The sequence below is a fragment of the Elgaria multicarinata genome, chromosome 2 (assembly GCF_023053635.1).
Source record: "Elgaria multicarinata webbii isolate HBS135686 ecotype San Diego chromosome 2, rElgMul1.1.pri, whole genome shotgun sequence".
Taxonomy (NCBI): Eukaryota; Metazoa; Chordata; class Lepidosauria; order Squamata; family Anguidae; genus Elgaria; species Elgaria multicarinata.
The window spans coordinates 34795485-34819833 of NC_086172.1; the positions used below are offsets into that span (position 1 = coordinate 34795485).

At 42.9% G+C, this 24349-nt stretch overlaps 1 protein-coding gene across 1 annotated transcript in view; it reads right to left on the reverse strand.

Moving 5' to 3' along the window:
* Positions 1–24349, reverse strand: part of ITGAV (integrin subunit alpha V) — a 74560-nt gene that overhangs the window by 44614 nt on the left and 5597 nt on the right. The window contains exons 2-4 of the mRNA XM_063116285.1: positions 18134–18264; positions 4022–4113; positions 2179–2293 (exon numbers count right to left, since the gene is read on the reverse strand). Of these exons, the coding sequence (XP_062972355.1) occupies positions 2179–2293; positions 4022–4113; positions 18134–18264 (338 nt within the window). The remainder of the gene's footprint in view (positions 1–2178; positions 2294–4021; positions 4114–18133; positions 18265–24349) is intronic.

The following is a 24349-nucleotide window of genomic DNA, read 5'->3' on the forward strand; positions in this document are numbered from 1 at the left end:
CTGATTCTAAAAGCTTGCAATGCCTCTCCCCAGGCTTAGTTACTAGCATTAAGAGCTTTAAGACAAAATATACTGGTATTATTGGAAGTTTTGGTCCCGCCCCCTTTTGTCTTCAGCCCCGCCCACCATTGAAATGTGGCCCCCGAGAGCTCCTCTCAAGTAGAATTCAGCCCTCGGGTTGAAAGGTTCAACACCTCAAGTCTTGTGAAAACAAGGCCTCTGCATAACCCCATGCCAGGTCTATAGGCTGCCGGTGCTTATTACAGATGTGACAGGCTTTCATAACTTTAGACCTGCCAAAGTCAACATGGCCCACAAGCCATGTATTCTCACCTGCTATGTACTGGACAATTTCCCTATTTTGAAATCCCAATTCAGCAGCATAAAAGGTTTATTAGGAAGCCAGCAGACAGGCTTCATGTGGCTTTGCGGTTCTTATGTTCTTACAGGCCTGACCTGTGCGGAAACTATGCTGGTGAGAACAGAAGGTTCTGTTTTTTGTTTTTTAAATCATTTTTGTTATTAAATCAATAACATCATTGATTTAAAAGTATTGCCATTTTAGATTTCCTACTTGCATAAAAATTAGTGCTGTGCTGAAAATTCTGATTATTCCCTTTTCAGCACTTCATGAGGTGTGTGGGGTGTGGGAGGAAACAAAAACTGTGGCAAAAAAGGCTGGGAGAGGTGAAAATTTTGGAGAATTTTCTCCTCAGGGCAGGGGAGGCGTCTTCTTTCTATTTTTTGAAAAACACCCCTGGCACTTGCAGGAGTCCAGGAGTTCTTCCTGAATGCCTATTGGAGAGGGTGTGGTCACATGGTCTCCAAAGGCATTCATGAAGAACTGCTGGGCTCCTCCAAGTGTGGGGGTAGTTTTATAAAAAATAATAATAAAAAAGTTGAAGCCCCATAAACAACCAGCTACACTTTTAAAAGGTATGTGGAAATGCTGCCCTCTTCCCAAGGAGAAAAATTCTCAGAAATTCTCCCCCTTTTTATGAAAAAGGCAGAAAAAACAATGCCTCTTAAGCAGAGAGAGAGAAATTTCCTGAAAATGGGGGGGTGGCAGGATTTGGCACAGCACTAATAAAAATGGCAAGTATTTCTTTTCTGTTTCTATATTTACAGATCAGCTTTCTACACACAGCACTGAGATATCGCTTGTCTTTAGAACAGGAAAAAGAAAGGGAATTCCAGAGTTGATCCCTTGCATGCCATGAGTGCGTCCAAGGAGGCTTTTTATGATGTCGCTAATCCTCTGAATACAGAGCTTTGCAAGAGAAATGCTAACAGTCTCTTATCATTATCACTGACTGCAATGAAATGTTCATTTCACTTAGTGCATTTTTATGACCCTTTGATCCTGGGAATGATTTTGGAATGTGCTCCCTCTCTCTTGGTTTTACTATTCAAATAGTGGGTGGGGGAACAAGCCAATTGTTCCAAAATGGATATCTGACTTCATTTGATTTCACTAGGGATGGGGAAAATGTGTCTGTTCCAAATTCACAAATAATTTGGATTTGCCGGATTATTATTTTTTATAAAATCTGCCAGATGTTCAGCTTGCGGTTCCAGCTCAGTTTGAATAATGGTCCTATATAACCTGGAAAGGCACAGGGTTTATGGTACATGGGACAGAACAAACAGGATGCAGCTTGCACCCCAGCTCTTCAAGCGGCTCTCCGTTTTATCCATTGCTGAAACGTAGCACTGGATGCCGCCTTGTGTAACATATTTTCTCACACACACGCACACACACACACACACACACACACACACACACACACACGTACGTTAGGAAGATGTTTCTAGCTTAAACTTTTCTATGATCTGCTGGCTTTGAAACATGCAGGAAGAAAATTAGGGTTTTTTTAAGGCAGTATCTACATGGAGCTGGAGAGTCCCGGCAGTGTATTCAGATTTTTCTATCTGCTATGAAATCTGGATCCATACTGAGTATCAAAGCACTCAAGAAAGGATTCTGTCTTCTCTCTCTTTTCTTCTTCTCCAGAAGAGTACACACCTAAACCACTGTTGCAGAGATTGTTGGGGGCGGGGGGGGCGGGGGGAGAGTGAGTTATAAGACCCATTCCTACAAGTTATGCATAAAATATGACAGCACACAGAAAACAGATATGGGACTGTAATTACAACAGCAAGACATTCTCTACATACTTGACCTGCAGGGAGCATATTCAACAGTTTTAGACCCGTCACGAAGATAACATGTTCCCACAGGTTCCCTCTCCGCTTTCTGTATAGTTCTCCAGTGATACAATGGGGCACACGCCTACAGGAGAAGTGAAACATCAGCATTTAGCATGCTCTATTTATTTATTTGTAAGTCCAGCGCTACAGCTTTGGGGTAAAAAATTAACAGGAAATAATGGTTATGAAAAAACAACAGACAAAACGCTATGCCTACATCTTACTTATGTGTCCTGGGCAACTCTTATCCAGAACAGAGAGGAGAAACTCTGCTTTATAAGTAACCTAAACCAAGCTACTTAGTTTAGTGAAATCTCTAATAAATTATATACTTTGTAAAGTAATTAGGCTGGAGGTTAAAAGAAATTACCCTAGTCCAATTCCAAATATTAGCTGACTTCCAGTGAGCCATAGCTGTTAATTTTCTGGCACACACACACACACACCCCGCCAATGTAACTGGGGATCTCTGAACTTCTAAAGGTTGACTTCTATGTTCTCAGTCAGTGCTACTGATGTCAGGAATCCAGAATGAGAAGCAATGTGTTCAGCCAGGGATGACAGAAATTGGGTAAGGTGGTCAGTATACCTGAATGCAGTGCTCTATATCTGTGGACTGCAATTCATTTTAAAGAACGTGGTGGTAGAAGAGGGTGGGTGAGGGCCCCAAAACAGGCTACCACCAAAGCCATTCACCTTCTACAACCTTTTCTCACTTCTCTTGCCTCTAAATTGGCAAATTGGAGGAGGACTAGAGGGCTGGATTTGGGCCAGAGGCCTCCAATTCCTGATCCCTACTCTATAAGCTCCATCCGATGAGCGTTTTACTGCACGCTCATTACTGGGCACTCGCGGATTGCTCACATGACATCGTCTGCCTCTCGCATGTCTTCCACCCCTTCTGGCCTTTGTTGAGCTGCAAAATCCCCCAGAAAAAGTCTGGTTGCTGCTCTCTCCTACCGGACTGAATGGGCCTATTACTTCCTGTTTTCAGGAAGCGACTTCAGAGCGACGACAGAGAAGCAATGGGAGCCGCGCATTTCGACCTAGATGTGATGGGGCTTTAAATCCTCCAGATCGTACAAGCTCTGTAGGGACCTATCAGTTCTGTCACATTTGACGGTCTTATAGAACTTTGCTGATGTTGCAGAATTCAACAGAAAATGTCAGTAGTTCCAAAATTACTCCAGAATGAAGCACCTGCCCATTAATGATGATATGGCAGGAATATGTTATGGAAGTGGTTAAAGGAGGAGAAGGCTAGAAGGCTGCACCCACAATACTGTCAGGGGATTTTGCACCATTGTTTTTAGTGGTACACATTTCAACAGAATTTAAATACAAGACAGGGGACCTGCAACAAAATGTTGCAGTGTGGAATGTTGCTATTTGGGATTCCAGACACTCCATTCTATTCCCCTTTCCAGCCCCACCCCAACAGTCAATGACCATTCTATGCCCACTAAGCATGCTCAGTCCTCATTTGGCTGTCCTCCCCCTTCCTTTGCACTTTCTCCCCCAAAGGATTTTTGATACTTCTTCAAACTTTGGGGTTCCTGCCTCTTGTGTATAGATCGGCTCTATACAGAGAAGCACTTGGGAGAACTGAGCACACTGTTAGTGGATATCAGCCTTCCCCAACCAGGTGTCCTTCATGTTTTGGACTACAACTCCCAAAACTCCCAGTCACCATGGCCAGTGGTTGGGGATGATCGGAATTGTAGTCCAACAACATATGGTGAGCTCCAGGTTGGGAAAGGCTGGTATATATTGTGATGGTGCACTAGAAATATTAAAAATGAAGGCTTACCAAAATTTTATCATCCTTAGATCTCACCGATGCTCCAAACCATTGATTTGACTTGAATTCCAAAGGATCATTTGTAGTAAAATCTCTGTTGCCTAAAAGACAAACAATTCAGTCAGGGTACTGTAAAAATCTCTGTGGAATGTTTCAACCTCAATGAATGCTGTTATGACTGAAGTCTGTCGATCCCACGGAAAAAGAGATCTGGGGCTGATTAATACATTATGTGTATATTCACATAGCATCAGTAGTTTTCTCCTCTCTTGATTAAATGCACACTTGGTGACTTGCAAGCTGAGCGTGTGAACTGGTTCTATTGAAAGACACTGTGGTTGAGATGATATGAGATGACATGGAAGTTCTTTCTGTGGTGTCTGACTTGTGATGGCTCATTCATAAATGCAAAGCATGCGTTCATCAAAAGCGATGTTACCCATTCTAGCCCACTTGCCGGCAAAGACCTGAACCATCTATTTCATGAAAGAAGGTACCTTATAAAAACACTCTTATCTGCTCAGAGATAGAGCAACAAGTAGAGACTGCTCCAAGCTCTTTGGGACCACTGATAATGGTCAAGGGCCAAGCCCCACTGATTCTAAGTTTGACTAAATCTGGATCCCAACCAAGGGCTCTATGATGTGAAGAAAAGTTCCAGTATCAAGGTCTTCATAATCTTGGAGGAATTGATCCTTATAACATGCTCACTATGTTAGGAAGAAGCTGCTCAGATCAGATCAGACTATTTCTCCATAAGGGAACTATTATGTCTACATGAGAGATGCTCACTGTGTTAGGAACATAGGAAGCTGTCTCAGACCACAACAGACTAGTTCTCCATGAGGAGAACTATCCATGAGGGGAACTATTGTGTCTCCATGATAGATGCTTGCTATGTTAGGAACATAGAAAGCTGCCTCAGATCAGAGCACATTAGTTGTCCACTCAGCCCTCTATTTGGACTGCAAGTGGCTCTCTAGGGTCTTGGGCAGGGGTCTTTCCTGTCACCTGTCCCTTTTAACTGGAGATGCCAGCAACTGAATTTGGAACCCTCTGAGTGCAATTGCATATGCTCTAACATGGAGCCGGTATCTGCTGATAGGGGAGTATGTTCTGCCCAAATTATTTAGGGCCAGCCCTTCCATTAGGCATCACACATCTCCCGCCTCAGGCAACAGAATGAGAGAGGTGGCAAATCGTGTTCCCCTCCCTGCCATGAAGGGTCACCATTGCCTTGTTGGACTCACTTTCTCGATGCAAGGTACTAAAGAGCAGCCACCTGCTAAATCTCTTGCTCTGGACGAGTCCACTTGTGCAGGCAGTCTTCAGGGCCACCTTGTCTACCATGCTTCTCACTGAAGAAGGATCCCTCCTCAGCATGAGAGATGCAGAGGGGACAGTGCGCCAATGGGGACAGGCAGTGGCAGCATGCATCCTCCCGCCTCAGGTGGGGAGTGGCATCTTTTGCCACAGGTGAAATTATTAGACAGATTATGAGAGCTTTCTTCTCAATATGACTGGCGAATTGCTGCTGCGGAGGGAGAAGAAATGGCTCAAGAGGTAGTAGTGACCCTCCCTCCTTACTGGAAACCTATAGGGCCTTAAGGCCTGGTGGAACTCTGTACTCATTGGAACTCTGTATTTATTTATTTATTTATTTATTTATTACATTTCTATACCGCCCAATAGCCGGAGCTCTCTGGGCGGTTCACAAAAATCTGTATTCCTTTCAAGACACCACAAGACTCGAGAAATACCTTCAGAACCTTAGCCAAGGAGGAAGACGTCTGGATGACTCACCAATGACATCAGCTTGAATCTTGGTAAACTTGCTCAAAAGATTTGCTTCTCTTTTAAATGAGCTCGATTTGTTTAACAGCATCACTATATCGTGACTAATTGCAGCTCCACTTCATTCCTGACTAACAATGAGCATGCCTGCCTGTGCTGGCAAGTGGAATTATAAGTAGAATGATATTCTATGTATTTCTCGTATTAAAATATTGATATCCTTTTCTTTCTTTCTTTCTTTCTTTTTTTTTGCCTCTCCTCTCAGGGCAGGTCACAACATCAACCAAAGTAATATACAGCCCATGAAACAATAAGGACTGCACAGTAAAACAGCTGAAACCAGAAGCCAGATATTAAAAGCACAAGGTGGGGGGAAGTAAAACAAGTTGTGGTTTGGACAGCACAGCAAAATGCTACTGAAAGGGTCCAGGGAGGCAATTAGCTCTCCCGAGGTAGGGGGTACCACATCTCTTTTTAGAAAGTCAGCAGTATCCATGTAAGATCTTCATTTCAGCTCTAAACATCTATGCCTGGTAAACAAAATGAAGCTTGTATAAAATGCAATGTTTGGATAAAAACAGGCAGAGGTCTGTGCCGCGTCTATTATTAGATGCAGACTGACAAAAGATTCCTGATAACAAGTCTATATTATGGCTGCAAGCAAAGGTAAAATGTAGGGCAGGCAGAGAACCAGATGACAAAATTCCAGAAGCATCCTTCCTTTGTATTAAAGGAAATATATATGTAAAACTTGTCTTCAAAGGGCAAAGCTGTGCCTGGTAAACCTCTCATACGCACACCTTTCAGATCTCTTTCACCCCTCCTCCACTGCATGGCTCCTGGAGCAGGGTTGACACTGTCTTTCTGGGAGGACGCCTGTGCCTATATGGCAAGCAAGCAGAAATTCAACAGGTAAAGCTTCCTCTACTGCTACATTACCTTGCAGGGTGAAGCTCTGCCTACAGAGCAACCAGCCAAAATGTAAGAGCACTGCCAGAAAAGAATGTGACAAACTTCCCTTGGAGGGTTGCAGCAACTTCTTAGGGTAAATACAATTTCTCAGATTGCCCTTTGGTAATTAATTCAGCAACCACTTATTTTATTTATTTACAATATTTATATACCACTCCCCATTCAAAATATCGGAGCGATGTACAAGATAAAATAAAATAAAAACAGAATAAAACACCTTAAAATAGATTTATAAAGAAGGAAAATGAAAGGTGAAACGTGGCTCGTCATTAAGGAAAGGCTTCCTGGAACAATGACATTTTCAGGAGGTGCTGAAAGGAATACAAAGTTGGCGCCTGCCTGACCTCCAGAGGCAGGGAATTCCACAGGAGAGGGGCCACCACGCTGAAGGCTCTTCCCCTGGTGGACTCCAATCAGAGGATGGGTCTATATGAAACCACCAGGAGCATGCCCTCGGATGACCTCAGTGTCTGGGCAGGTTGGTAGGGGAGAAGGTTCTCTCTCAGGTATTGCATTCATTGATTGAGGTGCCTACCTACCGTATTTCTTCGATTCTAAGACATACCCCATTTTTAGAGATGTTTATATGGGGGGAAAAGTGCTTCTTAGAATCAAAGAAATACGGTAAGTAATACGGTAAGTTGTGAAATCCTGGAACAGATAGATACACATAAAGTCCTGGGGGTGGGAGTGGGGATTTAGTTAGATAATTAAGCACTTGTTAATTAAAATATTTCTAACTTGTCTTTCAGGGCATAGACTTCCTAAGGTGGCTTACAACATTTTATAGAAATTTGAAACAAATTAAAGACATATAAACAATAACTGAAAAACAGCAGCAGTTAAAAGAGAGAGTTCCAAAAGTTTGGGGTCACCACCAAAACGGCCCCATCTCTGGTACCTGCCCATCTGATCAACCTTGACAATGAGCCAGGAAGTAGCGCCTCTAAGGCCAATCCTAGGGCCTGGGCAGATTCATATGGATACAGATGGTCTTTCAAGTAACCTGATCCCAAATTGTTCATGGCATTACAGGTTAAGGGCAGCACTTTAAATTGCCAGAAATAAACAGGCAGCTAATGCAACTGATATGGTACTGAAATAATATACTCTGAACACCTGGCCTCTGCAAGCATCCTAGGAGCTGTATTCTGTATCACCATCTTTAAAGGCAACCTCATGCTGAGTGTGTTCCAGGTGTCTAGACAGAGTTCCAGTTGGCAAACCAGCCTAACCTGGTAAAAAGCACTTCTTCAACATCACCTGGGCTTCCACAGAGAGCACTAGGAGAACCCTGAGATTGCGTACTTGGTACTGTAGAAGTACAATCCTGTCCAAAACCTGCTGCAAATGTAGATCAGCAGGCTTCACAAGTTCTGACCACATCAACAAGTTTCACAAATCACAGAACTTCCATGTTACCTAGATTTAAGCTTTAGCTTGCTTGCCTTCATCCATCTCAAAATTGCCTCCAGTTTAGGATTTACCCTGCCTCTCTGTGAAAATAGAAAATGGAAAAGAAAGGCAGAGCCACATATCCTCTGCATGCTGATAATTGAGAGCAAGCTCTAAATGACATCTCCCAGTGGTTGTAGATGTTAGAAAGCTTGACAGCTTTTTTTTTTTTTAAAGCTTTTTGGCATGGGGGAAAGCATGTAGACATTGCCCATCATGTTGATGTTAAAAAGCATCGGGGAGAAAGATAGAACCTTGAAGCACCCCAAAAGCCAATGGCCAAGAGGTGGAACAGTAGTCCACCAAGACCACCATCTGAACCAATCTCTCTATAACAGGCCAGAGCTACCATAATTGATGACGACTCCAAGTTTAAACTTGGATAACTGGTCCAATTGGATATCACAGGCCAGATCTACACCAAGCAGGATATAGCACTATGAAAGCAGTACATAAGAGGCAGGAGCCATACCAATCAGGATATAGCACTATGAAAGAGGTACGAAAGCGGTATATGGTATGCGTCAGTTGTCAGTGCACTTCAATAGCGCTATAAAGCAGTAGTGTGGCTCCTGCCTCTTATATAATGCTTTCATACCACTTTCATAGTGCTATATCCTGCTTGATGTAGATCTTGCCATGGTTGAAGATTCCAAAAGCTGCTGAAAGATACAGGACTACCAACAGCATACCAATAGGCGTTGCACTCTCCCTTCCATGCCATGGAACCAAGGTCAACCAAGGCAGTTTATGCCCCAAAAGAATACAACAGATCTAAGTAACCTGTGGCCCTTTCTACACCATACCGGGATAGAGGGAGGGAGGGAAGGGGAGGATCACGCGAGATCCTGATCATGAGATCCTTCCTTTAGTCCATATGCGGGCACGACATCCCAGGAGGAAGGAGGATGTCGCGGCTGCATTTTTTATTTTTATTTTTAAAGGCGATGAGCACATGTGCATTCCAACTAAGCATAAGTGGGTGGGTTGTTGTTGTTGTTTTAAATGACCCTGCTCCCACCCCCACCCCTGATTCCTCCTGGCCCAGTTCCTTCCCTCTACTGATCCCCGCTACCCGCAGGGAGGAGGTAAGAAGCTGGGGCAGCCAGCCACACCTCCTACGGTCTTGGGATGATTCCAAGACGGCGGGGAAAATCAGGTTTTCCCAGTGAGTACTTATCCCTGGGAAAACCTGTTCTAGTCCCTCCTTCCTTCCAGGTGTTCCTGTGCATCATTTGAATGCACAGGGACTCGGCTGTGACCAGCCCAGATTTTTGGGGTGGTGTAGAAACGGCCAGTGTCACCCACAACTGCCTGGAGTTCAGAAGACTACAAAACCTTGTTCAATCATTGTATATCTGACACTGTTGTGTCAGCCAACCTCTGCTTATACCTCTCTAGATGCAAGCCAGTGAGCTCAGCGGGATATTCTCAAGTGAGTGAGCAGAGGACTGCAGCTTTATGTTATCTGCCTAGGAAGAGACTTCATGCAGAATGCAACAAAAGGCAAGGCCATCTCCAAAGATAATATAGGCATTGCTAAATACTGCTCTCACTATGCACAGAGAGCATTGATTAGAAGCATCTTCTCATGAGTCAGCAGCTCCGTTGTTACTCAGCATACTGCTTGCAGCTAATCTAAACTCCTTTGTACACTATCCACCTTGTAAGGAAATCTCTGCCTCTTTAGGCGTATTATTGCTTCCTGATGGGGAAATCCTGGAGAAACAGATTTCCTGTCTCTGCTGGCAGCCAAAACAAAGAACAGCTGGTTTAATATCTTACTAGGATTTTATGCCCACGTGGCATAGGGGTGCTTGAAGGTCTACCATTGTCATTTCTACAAACTTTCTAGAAGGGGGCTGCTAAGTCCCTGATAGACAGGATGCATGGCTGGCCATCTCATCAAATGCTGATTCTTTATTAACTGATAAGATGTTATTTTGAAATATACATAATTTGCAAGATAGGATACTAAAATTAGGAAACATTGTATAGATCTCGCAGTCCCACTGTTTCAAGCCTAGTGCTAGGTCAGAAAGGGCCCTGTGCAAGGTACTTCTGCTACCCCTTCCCCAAAATGCCACCCTAGCACCCGTTGACAGCCCCCACCCCCAGTGAGTTTACTAGGGAGTGGAGAGCAACAGGGAGAAGTTGCTGTAGTCACAGACCTGGGCCTGTAAAGAGAGAGAAAACTTGTGCCAGGTGCTTTAGCATCCATCTCACACCCAGAAAGATTGTTGAAGAGGCCACTGGCAAAAGGAACTGCCACTTCTGGTGACGCTCTTGCCAGCGTGGACTTTTTTTATAGTAGCCCTTTGGTTGTGTGGAGTGGCTACCGTGGCCTGATTGGCACCACAGTGCCTGCTGCAATATGTGGGCGCCTGAGCAAGAGACCACAATGTTATCCACATAACAGCGAGGGCTAAGTAAACCACGGTGCTCCGAGGGGGGTAACAGTCATGTGACGGGTGTGTGCACTGTGGTTTTCCTACCCCTCTCCACTCTGTGGATAATTTACCCCCCCCCTTCCCCTGTGCTAGTGTGAATGGGGGCGCTGACTCTTATGGAATCACAGTAGTTTCAGTTTAGTTTTCAGTTAGGTCAGATTTAAAGTGTATTCAGGTAGTGACAGTCTTAGTTGGTGGAGAAACAGGCAAGGTATCTCCTCCCTCATGCAGATAACACCGTGTATGATGCATCCATCACAGAGATACACCCCCCATTGATGTGATTCTGCTTTGTCAAAAAAAAAAAAAGAGGAAGGGGAGAATCAGGAAAAGGAACACTTGCATAACGTGATGTTGTGTCATGTTTTCTGGCCTTGTCTCCCACCCACCCATCCCTCTAGCTCAGAGGAGGACTCCAAGATGGAGGAGTCATCACTGAGCCATCATCTGTCACCCTGGGACCTTCCTGGCCAGAGGACTTGGCTTTACCATTCCCTGAGGGCACTGTCCCCAATGCAGCCCTCACCACCCACATGCTGGGGGAGCCAGCAGCTGCAGAATCAGGCACCGTCCTCTTAAGAGACAGATAGCTCCTCAGAGCAGATTGGGTTTAACAGTAGGCCCAGACCAGGCAGCCTTCATAACGCCTCAGAAAACCTCTGCATCTTGCTGAGACAACAGCTGTAGATCTGGCCAGGATCCTGTTTCATTGGATTTGTTTCTGCTTCACCCTTCTAGTAGGTGCAAATGCTTCAGATTGGTTTCCTTGGTAACCTTGAGCTGAGCTAGACAAGCACATTTTACGTGTGCTGGAGGGGAGGAATTATTCCTGCTCCTAACTACATAAAGCCCTGTGACTGACCAGATAAATACCTCAACGGGGCTTTAAAAAACACCCCTCTGGCACGCATGCCATCTCTCCATGAACTCCACTAATCAGTCTCTATGAACCTGTTCAAACAACATGCTAAGCCACAGCGGCTAAACATTTTGAGCTAAACATTATGGCTTAGCGTGTTGTGAAAATGATGACTTAGCACGTCGTATGAACCAATCCTAACCATGGTGGTTACATAACCGTGGATTAAACACGGTCACGAACCATTTACTGTAAAAGGGTCAGTGGCCTAACCATAGCTTAGCGTGTTGTTTGAATGGGCCTTATGTGTTGGTTTGTTATGTAGGCCCACAGTATGTCAAATGACATCGCAATGGCACATGAAATGCTCAGGGACCAGTCATGGCATTTCCTTCATAGAATAGTAGAGCTGGAAGGGGCCTGTAAGGCCATCGAGTCCAACTCCCTGTTCTCATGTGTAACATGTTGTTTCTAAGATCACCCATAGAAGCTCTCTATCCTGCTTGTTCCACTCCTATGTTTGGATGGAGTGAGGGAAAAGGTTTATGACTGAGCCTGGGTCCTAGATTTTGGAACACCCTGCCTAGGGAAGTCTGCTTGGCTCTCTCCTTGCTGGCTTTTCATTGCTGCATTAAGGCCTAACTTTTCAGGAAGGTTTTTTTTTTTTTGGCTTTTAAATATGTTATTGTACTGTTTGGCTGTCATATTTATTATATCATCCCCCTGGTAGACTGAATTACATTGCTCCCAGGATCGCCCTGATATTTTTTATTGCTGTTATCTCTCATTACTTGTACTTGCTGGCTTGTTATTACAGTAGGCTTTTTCTTTTATTTTTTGGTTGGCTTTTTATTGTACTTTACTATTCTTATTATTAATGCCTTGAACTGAAAAAGGAAAGGTGGGATATTCATATTTTAAATAAACAAGTATTTCTTTACTTCACAGTATCCTTTACGACTGTGGCTATGCCCTGAGCAGCAGATGGAAGCCAAAAGGGCTTTTGATAGTGCCACTCCCAACAGTGATCAGTTCCAGACACTTTTGAAGTTCGTAAGTAGAGATAGAAAGCATGAAAAGATTACCACTGCTTACTTCATAACGTAATTGTGACATTGAGTGAACCATTTTATTTATTCATCCCGCCTTTTTTCCTCCAAGGAACCCAAGGCAGTGTACATAATACTCCTCTCCATTTTATCCTTACAACAACAACCCTGTGAGGCAGGTTGGACTGAGAGTCTGTGTCTGGCCCAAAGTCACCCAGTGGCTTTGGGCCAAATGGGGACTAGAACCCAGATCTCCCGACTCCCAGTCCAATGCTTTAGCAACTACGCCACACTGGCCACATGCCATAAAAATATTTGGTTTCTCAAACACATGCTGCATGGATCTATTTCATAAACACACATACAACAGAGAACATTCTGAAGGCATATATAAATGCACCATACGTAGAGAGCAATCCTATGGTTCCTAGATAGCATCTGGGATGCCACAGGGTGCTGTGGATCTCTTCCTCCATGCCTGTAAACACAGCTATGAGGGCACAGGAAGAGATCCAATGGTGGACCTTCCTTCCCCAACCCAGTTGCCATGGAAATGCAGAACCTCAGGCCTGGGGGCTAAATCTGGCTCTCCTGGGATCTCAATCCAGTCCACTGGGGCTTCCCGTAAGGCCACACACCCATTTTCTGGCCGAACCCCCTTTCCCCATTCACTGATGGTTTGGTGGTTTCCAGCTGTTCTGCAGTTATTCCCCTATTCTAAAAGATTAAAATACTTCTCTGAAGGTTTATTTGCTGACAGTAAGAGCTGTAAACTAGAGTTTGATTGGCTTGTCAGCTTTTTGTAGCTTCAGACTGCAGTCCTATAACCACTTGCCTGGGAGTAAGGTCCCATTGAACTCAGTGGATTGTGCTGTTCATGTTGCAAACCCTTTTCATTGGGTTTGTATATTTTCTGGTTGAATTTAATGTTGGCTCCCACAAGAATCTTCGGGAGTCTGGTTGGCAGGACAACATTTTTAAAATAACCTATAAATAGGAGAAAGACCTTCTTGTGACCCCCCCCCCCCCAAGCACAGTCCTTTAACAATGACTCACTGGATTAGTTCAACCTCATTTTTTGCCAGCTTATTTCACTGTATGGTGTGCAGGCGGTGGTGAGAACCAATTTCCCCTTTCCCAGACCCCTGACACACATTTTCTGCATGACTTCTCCACGGCAGCAGCTCCTGAGCTGGAGAATGTTGAAAGGACAGAGCTGCACGAGGCTCTTGAAATATGCCGGATGCTAAATGGGTCACAGAAACGTCCATGCCTGACCGACAATGTAGTCTCTGGAACAAAGCTTTCTATTGTTGGCCCACCCACACAAGAATCAGGCGAGAACAAGGCTGTGTTGCCTGGTTAAGGAAATTCTTATTATTTTAAAACCCTGTTAACACAGATCAGAAATGGAATCTGAGCTGCAGTGTCTCCTTCTGGATATATCAATACCCCAATGAAAGGAAGTGGAACTAACTGGGCGTGTGCCACTCTGCATCCAACCAGCCTACATAATGTGTTTTGGAACTCTTGGGATCCAGCTGGATGCTTTGGAGGGCGGGAGCTTCTTTTGATTCCTTAGTAACAGTTTCTGTATACTAACTCTTTCCCAGTTTTAGGCGATATGAAAAGGAAGTGGTTCGACAAAGCTCTTCCCCACGCCCCAGCGAAATGGAATGAAAACCTGATTCTAGCCAGAGAAACAGTCCACAGCTTGTCCTCAGCTTATTTCTCTGGTTTCTTGGGGAAAGAATAAGCCAGGTTTGCACATAACACTAACTAAACCACAGACAGTCCATGATTTGTTTAGCCATTCCTACCCACATGTTTGTGTGTTTGGTTTTTAAATCAAGGTTATTGTGATGTGTGAACTGCTTCCTTTTCATATTGTCCAAAAAGAGGGAAGAATTGCAGAAGCACATCGCCTTGAACAGGATAATCCAGAATCTTAAAATATCCGGGGTTATCATGACGTGCAGACCGGGCTGCTGACTCAAAGGCTTAAGTTTAAAATCATCTACTTATTTTAAAAGTGGAAATGAGGGAATATTATAGAGCTACAGAGGCAGGCACCGATATGTGTACATAAAGAACTGTGCTATATTACCTCTGCTGGCCCAAAGTGGGTTGGGGCCCTGTGTTTGTTGAACAGCAGTTCCCCAAGCCACATGGCATAACACTTTTGAAACTCTTGGCAGTTTCAAAAGTAATGTATAATGGGCCTGTTCAGACAACATGCTAAGCCATGGTTAGGCCGCTAACCCTTTTATTATTATTTATTATTATTTATTTATTTATATAGCAAATGATTAGTGAGCGCGTTTAAAGCATTGTTATGTAGCCACCATGGTTAGGAATGGTTCACACGACATGTCATGGTTCACATGACACGCTAAGCCATAATGTTTAGCTCAAAATGCTTAACTACCGTGACTTAGCGTGTTATTTGAACAGGGTCCTAGTGACCGGGGGGGGGCGGGGGGGGAGGCAGAGGAGGATATTTTTAAAAGAAAAACTTCCCAAAACCACCAGAAATACTGCTGCCCCTATGGTACTTAAAATAGCTCTTTGAATCCCTGCCATTTAGGCCTGTTTTGGCTATATGCTTGACAGAAAGGAGAAGAGCCATTGCACTGAGGTATTTGACATAACTTGACACTGTTGCTTTAAGAGCTTCAGCAGGGAAGAGCACCTGATATCAAGATGATTCAAAGGAGCTTCAATTTTGGGGTGAATGGAGTGCATTTTGCAAGTAATCTGATCAATAATGTACTGTTTCTAGTCACATGCGCAGAAAGAAGTTCAAAAACACGAATTCACAAAAACACGAATTCATAAAAACACAATATCAAATGCCTCACGATTAGCTAAGGCACAGCAATCTACTCTGAATACAACCAGACACAGGGCGAGTTGTACAATCACAGAAGGAAAAAAAGCCACAATGGCTTATTCTTCCTCCTTGCGCGTGCTGGTCGTGAGCCGCTTCATTGGCATAATTACCCTTGCCAGGCGCTGGTTGTCATGATGTCCGAACCTGGCAAGGGTCAGTGTTTAGTTTGTTCTAGGGTTGCTCGGTGTTCACAAACCACCCAGGAATCCTAGAACAAGCCATGTGTTTCACGGTGGTCTGTGAACCACCCCAGCCACCCATCCTCGCCAGGTTCAGACGTCACAACAACCCATGCGCAGCAAAGCTAATTAGGCAGCTCACAACCAGCACATGCTGGGAAGGAAAATAAACCACTGTGACGATCGTGCAAACATGATCACTGTCTGACATTGCATGAAGCCATTCTCTCCTCTTTTGTTTGTTTTTTGTCTCAGTTTGACACAGATCTATTTTCTTTGATCCCTTTGTCTGAACCCAAGAAAAACTAAGGGCTTCAAGCCTTCAGTATGCATGATCAAAACAGCCCACTGTGGATTGCTTAAGCCACAGTAAACTGTAGCGCATGCTGGTGTGTTGGCTGGCATTTTGGAAATTCAATCCTTGTCCGTGTGTTGTCATGTCATGCCTGGCTAGCAGGGTGTATGCAAAGGTTGATGTTCTAGTACCTGCAGCTGGCCTACTGAATTCACTTGGGTCCCTGGCCTTATTAGCCTAGATAAGGCTTTAGTTGGCCACTTGCTGAGGTCACATTCTCCTATTGTCCTAGTATGAGAGAGTTCAGCCAACAGGACCAGTTTGGAACTATCCAGGGTCCTACCTTCTTCCTGTCTTGAACCACATTCCTGCCTTGAACTTGCTTCCACTGTGAGCCTCAAGGGACTCTGGAATGGGACAGACACTGAATTTATTGGCCATCTGACACAATAATAATTCCAAATCACCCATACTCCCTTGGCATCTGTGGGCCAACCATAAAATGTGTCCCAGGCAGGATGGTGGTGGGGAGAATCAATGACCTTTTTTTTAAAAAAAAAAAAATGTAAACATTCGTTTCTCTCTCTCTCTCTCTCTCTCTCGTGATATATATCAGATTTTTTAATTTTTTAATAAATAAATAAAATGCTAAATTTCTCTCTCATTTAGAAAATAATATAGTTACAATTAAATCCCAACAAAAACATGATATACTTACACTTACAGTATCATAAACTGAATTAATGGCTCTGACACACTCACAGGCCTTGGTAGGAAATTCAGTCAAACATAGGCATTCACTGCAGTTTTTCATCTTGTGAAAATGGCTCTATCTTCCTGGCTGACTAACTAAATAAAATAACTGCCAGTTCTTGTCTCTTGAAAGTTCTGGGCTTTCAGTTTCTGTTTCTCTAACAAAAGTTAGGATAGGAACATTGTTGGTAGCTGCTTATATGTTGGTTGAGTCGGGCCAAGCAAGGCAGAGGAGTTAGTTAAGACAAAAAAATAATATAACACGGTGGATAAAATTTGAATCGTATTTTTAAAAATACATAAATATTAAGTTCCTCTTAAATACTAACTAGATTAACATTAAATAATTTGGAGAGTAGCATGTTATCAATACTGTTAAAATGAATCAACATTTCTACCATACACATTGAGTTAAAGGAAGCATTTCCATCCAATGAAGAACCATTCTGACCATTTCTCAAATATGAAAAGTTTATACTCTACCCAAACATTGGCGTTTCATTTTCACCTGATGGAAATAAACTGTTCTGGTCTGCCCAGTAATTATCCAATTTTGCTTTGAACTACTAGGCATTTCATTTTTGTTTGCTACTTTGCTTTTTGCAAGGGCAAGTCTAGGCCAAGACAGAGCGGAGCAGAAAGAAGCAATACTGGAAAGAAAAAGAGAAGGCAAAATTGTCTGGTGTGCCTCTTCTTGTATTCCCATACTTAGGCTGCAATCCTATAAATGCTAGCCTGGGAGTAAACCCTGTTGAACTCAATGGAAAATATTTCTGAATAGACATGTATAGGATTGCACTGTGAACTCCGAACTTTCATGAGTGCTGGGAACAAGAAAATCTCTATATTGGAATATTGTAAGGTCATTCCTTCTATAGGTTCAAAAGGAAAGCATGCAAATATATACAATGAAACAAAAAGATGTGAAGCCTGTTTTTAAGAATGAAACTGTAAATAATATTCTATCTAGATGCTAATTAACATGATGAAGTGGTTAGATTTGCACCATTGTTCAGGAAAAATATGAAAAAGTTTAAACGGGAAACTTGCTTTAAAGCAGTAATTTAAATCAACTTTTTTTTCTTGCCAATTTAAATCACTCATTTAAACCAATCCGCCCTTCATAAACATATAAAGGACCTTGACCAGGAGAGGCATGTCTGTTATGAATGTCGATGCCAGGAGGAAACCTGGGGGCCTCCAGATGTTTTGAACTGTAACTCCCTTCAGCCAATTGTGAGGAATATGGGAGATGTAGTCCAAAACGTTTGGAGTGCACTGAGTTCCCTAGCCCTGGTTTATGCCATAAAGACAGCCCAACACAGTGTGCCTTGCTCATGATAGTCTATATCGACTTACTTTCACCTTTGCAATTCATTCCCATCCCACTGGAAGCAAGCCCATTGTGATATCAGACGTTACCTGTATCATCAAATATGATAGGCTCGCAGTCTCTTCTGTTGGAGTTCCAGTTACACTTGAGCACCTGGCCTCCTTGTATAATCCCTGGCTGGGTTGTGTTTGCCTTTGGAGCACCCACAAGGAGAAACATCCTGCAAGAAATAAACAACAGCTAAGTTCCAGAGTGCCCATTAATTTGTCGAAGGCAGCTGATTAAACACACAAACTGTGGAATTGGATAAATCAATATAAGGGACTGGATCCAGTTTTAAGCTGGATCAACTGCACCAGCAGAAGTGGACTTCCTTCCGCCTTCCTTGCCATGACAGCCCCCTGAAAATGCTACCAAAAAAAATTATAACGCTGAGAAGAACAAGAAAACAAAAACACAATAAAGTTTACAATGCTGATAAGAAAAAGAAAACAACAAACATAACCTTGAATTATAAACATAGTTTAAAAGGTTACTATATTGATGTCATCACCAGCACTGTACTGAATCTATAAACTGTGACTGTGGTTTCAATTTATGTACATCATGCATTAGAAATTATTCATTATAAAAATGTGGAGATGATTGTATTAGGAGTAATTTTCATGTACAGTTTTGTTAGGCCACCAGCAGTTTGCCATTGATGGCCGTGTCATTTTGCCATGCAGGGGATGCATCAGTTATATCCATCATATCTGTGAATAAACAAGTTTAATTATCACTGTCCATCCTTTAATGGATATCTTGTAGTTGTGTGCTTTGGGCACTCTGTATATATTAGATCATTCAACTACTGCCTTCTTGTTTTTGAATGACTCTACAGAGTTGGGCTGCAAGACCAAAACAAGAAGAGACACAAAGCAGAACTCTACATGACAGCTGGATCTTCTGGAAACTCAGATATTTCCATGAGCCACATTTGAGTAACCAGCAGCAGATGAGGGTTAGTAACTTCCTAACTTTGCAGGAATTATTCTTTACATTCCATTTCATTCAACATATTACAAAGCTATTCCGGCCTTCAACTCCTCACCCAGCAAAGACAATTGAATGCAAACAAATCTATGCCAAAAATAAAATAAATGGCTCCTTGCACTCATTACCTAATATCATATTCCCAATACTAAGGGAATTTCTCTCCTGCCCCACCCCTTTCAAGTGTTATGCTTCTGTAAATCCTAAGGCACATTTCCCTTCCTTTACAACATCACTGCTCCATTAAACTCCATGAAACTGATACTCCTGCTGTTCAGTCTCCCTTAGTTTTGATGTTTGGATTTGATCAATCCTGGCCGTGACAGGATTTAAATGACAGTTTAAAAGAGAACAGAAAACAGTTGAACCAACACACACACACAGACATACCATAATATCCCAATTCTAATACTTGCCTACGCCAGCAAATAAATGCAAAACACATGGCGTAGGAACTGCTCTACCCAACACAGCGTCTCGTATCACAACGTTTTGCCAGGGACATTCATGCCGGCCAACACAAATGTTTAGGATTGGACACGTTCATCCTACAGATATAAGCAGCTGAAATGGTAAGCCACAGAGTGTGGAGAGTGTACCAACACAACATGATTATATTCCAACAGAAATGTAGTGGCTGTCTCTCTCTCGGGGAGTCTGAGGAAGACAGGAGTTCTACAGGCACCGTTTTGTCCCCTAAATAAATAGTGAATTTGCAAAATTGAAACAATGGCTTTTGTGTTCAGCAGGAATTGGGAACATGTGACCCTCCAGATGTTTTGGCCTACTACTTCCATCATTCCTTACCAATGGGTAGGGCTGATGGGAACTGCAGCCCAGCAACATCTGGAGGGCCACATGTTTCCCATCTCTGATCTTCTGCAATGGAAAATACTCTTGGGGCTCCTCTAAACAAGTGATTTATTGCACGCTTGTGATTGACCACTCATGGAAGTTTCTGGGCCGATTTCATGATATCGCCAACAACCAGGATGTCTCCTGTGGAATCCCCCGAAGATCCTGGGATAAAAATAACCACTATTAAAGTGGCAATGGCCAGGAAACAGCAGGATCTTCTGCCACTAGATGGTGCAGTTTCAACAGAACTCAATGGAATGGAACGGTGGAGAAGTATTCAATTCCAACCCCTTGTTGCCCCCCTCCTCCTGTATAATGCAGCCCATAACGATCATGCCAAAGAACCAGGAAGCACAAAATCCCCAGGTAAACAACACAATTTCCCTTAATGTAGAGACGCTCTTGGGGGTGGATATCCAACAGGTTTTCAGCTGGGGGCACACATTGCTTTTGGGGATTGTTGCCTTAAACTCCACTATTCCTTTCTCCACCTTGGAACTGAAAATACTATAGTCATCATTGGAGGAACACCACTTCCCCATTGCAGATAAAGCAGCTTTTTTGTTTTGTTAATCCCTCTATTTCTGATGTTCAAGTGATAAGTGTCATTGCTAATCTAGCTAAATACACCATCCTTATAAGAGAGAGATATCAGCAAGGAACCCCAAGGCAGAATCCCAAGGATGCAAAAGTACAAAAAAAAAATCTTTAGGAAAAACCTCTAAAGAAAGGAGGGGAATCGTTCCCTCCAATAGCCCCAAAACTCTAAAGCGGTGGCACGGGGGATGAAAAGCTGGAAGGCAGGAAATCCTAAAGAGAACCACAAAATTTTGCAGATCTAACTTGTATTGGTATAAACCAGAAATTAGAAGGTCAAGAGACCTTCACTAGTTCTTTTCATTTTATTTATGTATCTATTTTAGTGTTGCAAAGTATAATCAATGTATCTAATCAATTAAAGCACCCGAAAGGGGCAGCCATTATATAATGAAAATTGCAGGTGACAACTGCACCATCTTAAAAGAGGCATTCTTCATTCTCTCTCATACAGAGGAGACACCTCTTCTAAGATGGTGCTTGTGGTGATGCACGTGTGCATAGAGTGACCAACTGTCAGGATTTCCCCACATTTGTCCAGGTTTTTGTTCTATACTGGGTGTTGGGGGGGGGGGGTTTCTGTAATTTTCTATAATGTCTGAGAATGACACACTTTTCCCTTTAAGGCCGCCATTAGCATGGTGGTGGAGAATGACACGTTTTCCAAAGGCCCCAGAAAGTGTAGTTTCCTGGCGCCCCCCACCCCACTGTTCCAATCGAGGCCTTAAAGGCCTTGATTGGAGCAGTGGGACAGGGATGGAAATGACACGCTTTCCCCTCCTCCGCCATTAGCATGGTGGGGGGGGGGAATGACATGCTTTCTGGAGGTCCCAGAAAGTGCACTTTCCCATCGCCGCCGCCCCCCCCCCCACTGGGCATCCTCTTTTTTGGTTTCCCAAATATGGTCCCCCTATGTGTGCATCATCGGAGAACTGAGGAGATGTATGCCTTGCTTCAGTAATGCTATTCTTATCAGCCTGCAAATTTAACTTAACAGATTAAATCAATAAAACTCATATGATTACTCAATTAACATTTCTTTAATGCTAGGGTTGCAGGCCCAATTTATTTTATATATTTGTTTTCCTTTATCCAGGCAACAAACAACAATAAAACCAAATATATCACCAAACATAAATGCAAATAAATAAAATAAAATGTTCAGGTTATTGCCAAATATCCCATGAAGAGAGAATGTGCTTCAAGCTGAACAACTTGCCAAAGTGGGAGAAGTGTCTGTTTTACAGATGCCAGCATCCTATTTGATGTTGTCCTCCTGAGGCAAGGTGAGGTGGCCCCCTCAGGCGATGAAGCTTTGATGCCATTGTGGGGCAGCAGCGTGAGAGATAGGCCGATTTGACTGACTCACAAGAGAAAAGCCATCAGGGAGTTCAACTGCACATGCCCTTTTGGAATGAACCAGAGTTGTGCAAGAACACAGTGATGTTAATTACTCACGTAAATTAGAGACAGGGAGTGCTATTTCCATCAATAATGCCTTGGCTCCAATGGCAGTAATGAATCCTTAGAACTAGCTTCTGGGCAGGCTCAGTGAATCTTTGACATGAACCGGCCACTTTTTTTGGCATATCGCAAACCTCTTTTGAAACCCCCCCCCTAGATTTTAGAAGTGGTGTGCCGTGTGTCATGGAAAACTGCAGTTCGATACATACATGTCCAAAGCCCCCACACCTTCAGCATGTGGAAGTAGTTGCATGGTTCATTGGATCCAGGACCATCGGATCCAGACAGTCAATTATTTCAACCAAACTTACTTCCAAGTCTTTTTTTTTTTTTTTCGTGGCATCAGAATCCAGAGAAACCATCTATAATATGAGCAAAGTTGTACTAAAAAAAATTATGGGAAGTATCAACAGTCTAAGAGCATTGATTGGGTTTACCTGGATGCAAAATAATCAATCTAAAGAATGACACAGCTAAAGGGAGAACCAACATCTATAAATAGGAAACACCTATTTATTGCGTCAGCTGCAGATTTCATAGAGGCTTTCTCCAGCCCTCCATCTAAGGCCACAGCTAGACCTAAGGTTTATCCTGGGATCATCCAGGGCTCGCCCCTGCCTGAGCACTGGATCCCCTGTGTGTCACCTAGATGAACAGGTTTGACCCCTGGACGATCCAGGGATAAACCTTAGGTCTAGCTATGGCCTAAGTCTCTGATAAAAATGTCGAAGTGCACTGGGCCACTGTCCTGCGGCATCCCACTGAAAACATCCCTCCAGTTCAATGAGGACTACTGATGAATATTCTCTGAGTATGGTTTTCCAACCAGCTGAGAATCCACACAATGGTGCTACCCGTTTTCTAGCCAAAATATATTGTCTCTTGAAATCAAGATAAACTATGTCCCCAGTATTCCCACAATCCATTAAGGTAGTAACACTTTTATTTTTTAAAGCAGTATTAATGTGGCAGGTTTTATTCACAACAAATCCATGCTGGCTTATACTAATCAGGGCATTGTTACCAAAAGGCTTACAAATTGATTCCCTTTTCATCTGTTTTAACATGTTCACTGGCATCTTAGTCAAACTGATTAGTCTGTAATTTGACAGATCTTTCTTTACCCCTTTTTGAAAACTGGGCTAATGTTTGCCTGTCTCCAGTCCTGTGGCACCTCACCCATTCTCAAGGATTTCTCAAAGATGATACACAGAGGTTCTGAGAACACCTCAGCAACTCCCTTGAGAGCCCGAGCGTAACGAATTTCACGTCACAAAAAATGGCATGGGAATTTCCCAAATCCATTTTTAACCCTCATGCAAAATAGCTCAACATAGGCCACAGCTAGACCTAAGGTTTATCCTGGGATCATCCAGGGTTCGCCCCTGCCTGAGCACTGGATCCCCTGTGTGTCACCTAGATGAACAGGTTTGACACCTGGACGATCCAGGGATAAAACTTAGGTCTAGCTATGGCCTGAGTTTCTGCATAACAATCTACTGTGGCATAACCTGTTCCTTCCTTGTTTTCCTTTTAATACACCCTTGTTTTGGGAAATTGACATCACTTTCCTGCATGCATTCCTATACATATTTGTATAATGTACATATTGGTATTTTACAAACGCAAGCACATCTTCAATCTTATGTAAACATTACAGGTTAGATCCAGACTTAGCCATGACTAATTTATGTTCAGTGGATCTAATGTAGTCATGATTAAGTCTGGATCTAAACTATTATTGAGCAGAGTGTGATTGTGGTAAAAACGGGGGCAGCATAAAATCGTATCGCCACAGTAAACACAGGAAAATTACACCACAAAAGAGACACAGTCACATTTCCAATTTTTGCAAGAGTGTTATGCTTAGTAATATTCAACTGAAACCATGCTGCAACATTAGCTTTTTTCATTTTAGATATCTTTATAATGTGGACTACGACATAAATTTATATGCCACTCAGGTGACTTTAGTTATGGGGCAGCACAGAAATATTGCAAATAAATAAATAAATAAATATACATCACGGTCCTATGCAAGTCTACTAGGAAGTTAGTCCCACTGTGTTCAATCCCTAACTAAATCTGCACAGGACTGCCTTTTTAGGTTGTAATCCTAAACACACTAATTACAGAGTAATCCCAACCCGCCAGGTGAAGACCTTTTTATTCTCCCAGCATTTTAACAGTCTATAAACAATTTTTAACTTGGTGTTTTAAATTTGTAATTTTGCATTGCTGCTGTTTTTATCTGGTTGAGCTTTTATATTGTATTTTATAGTATGGTTTTATACTGTTGTTTTATACTTTGAATGTTTTTAATTTTTGTGAACCGCCCAGAGAGCTCCGGC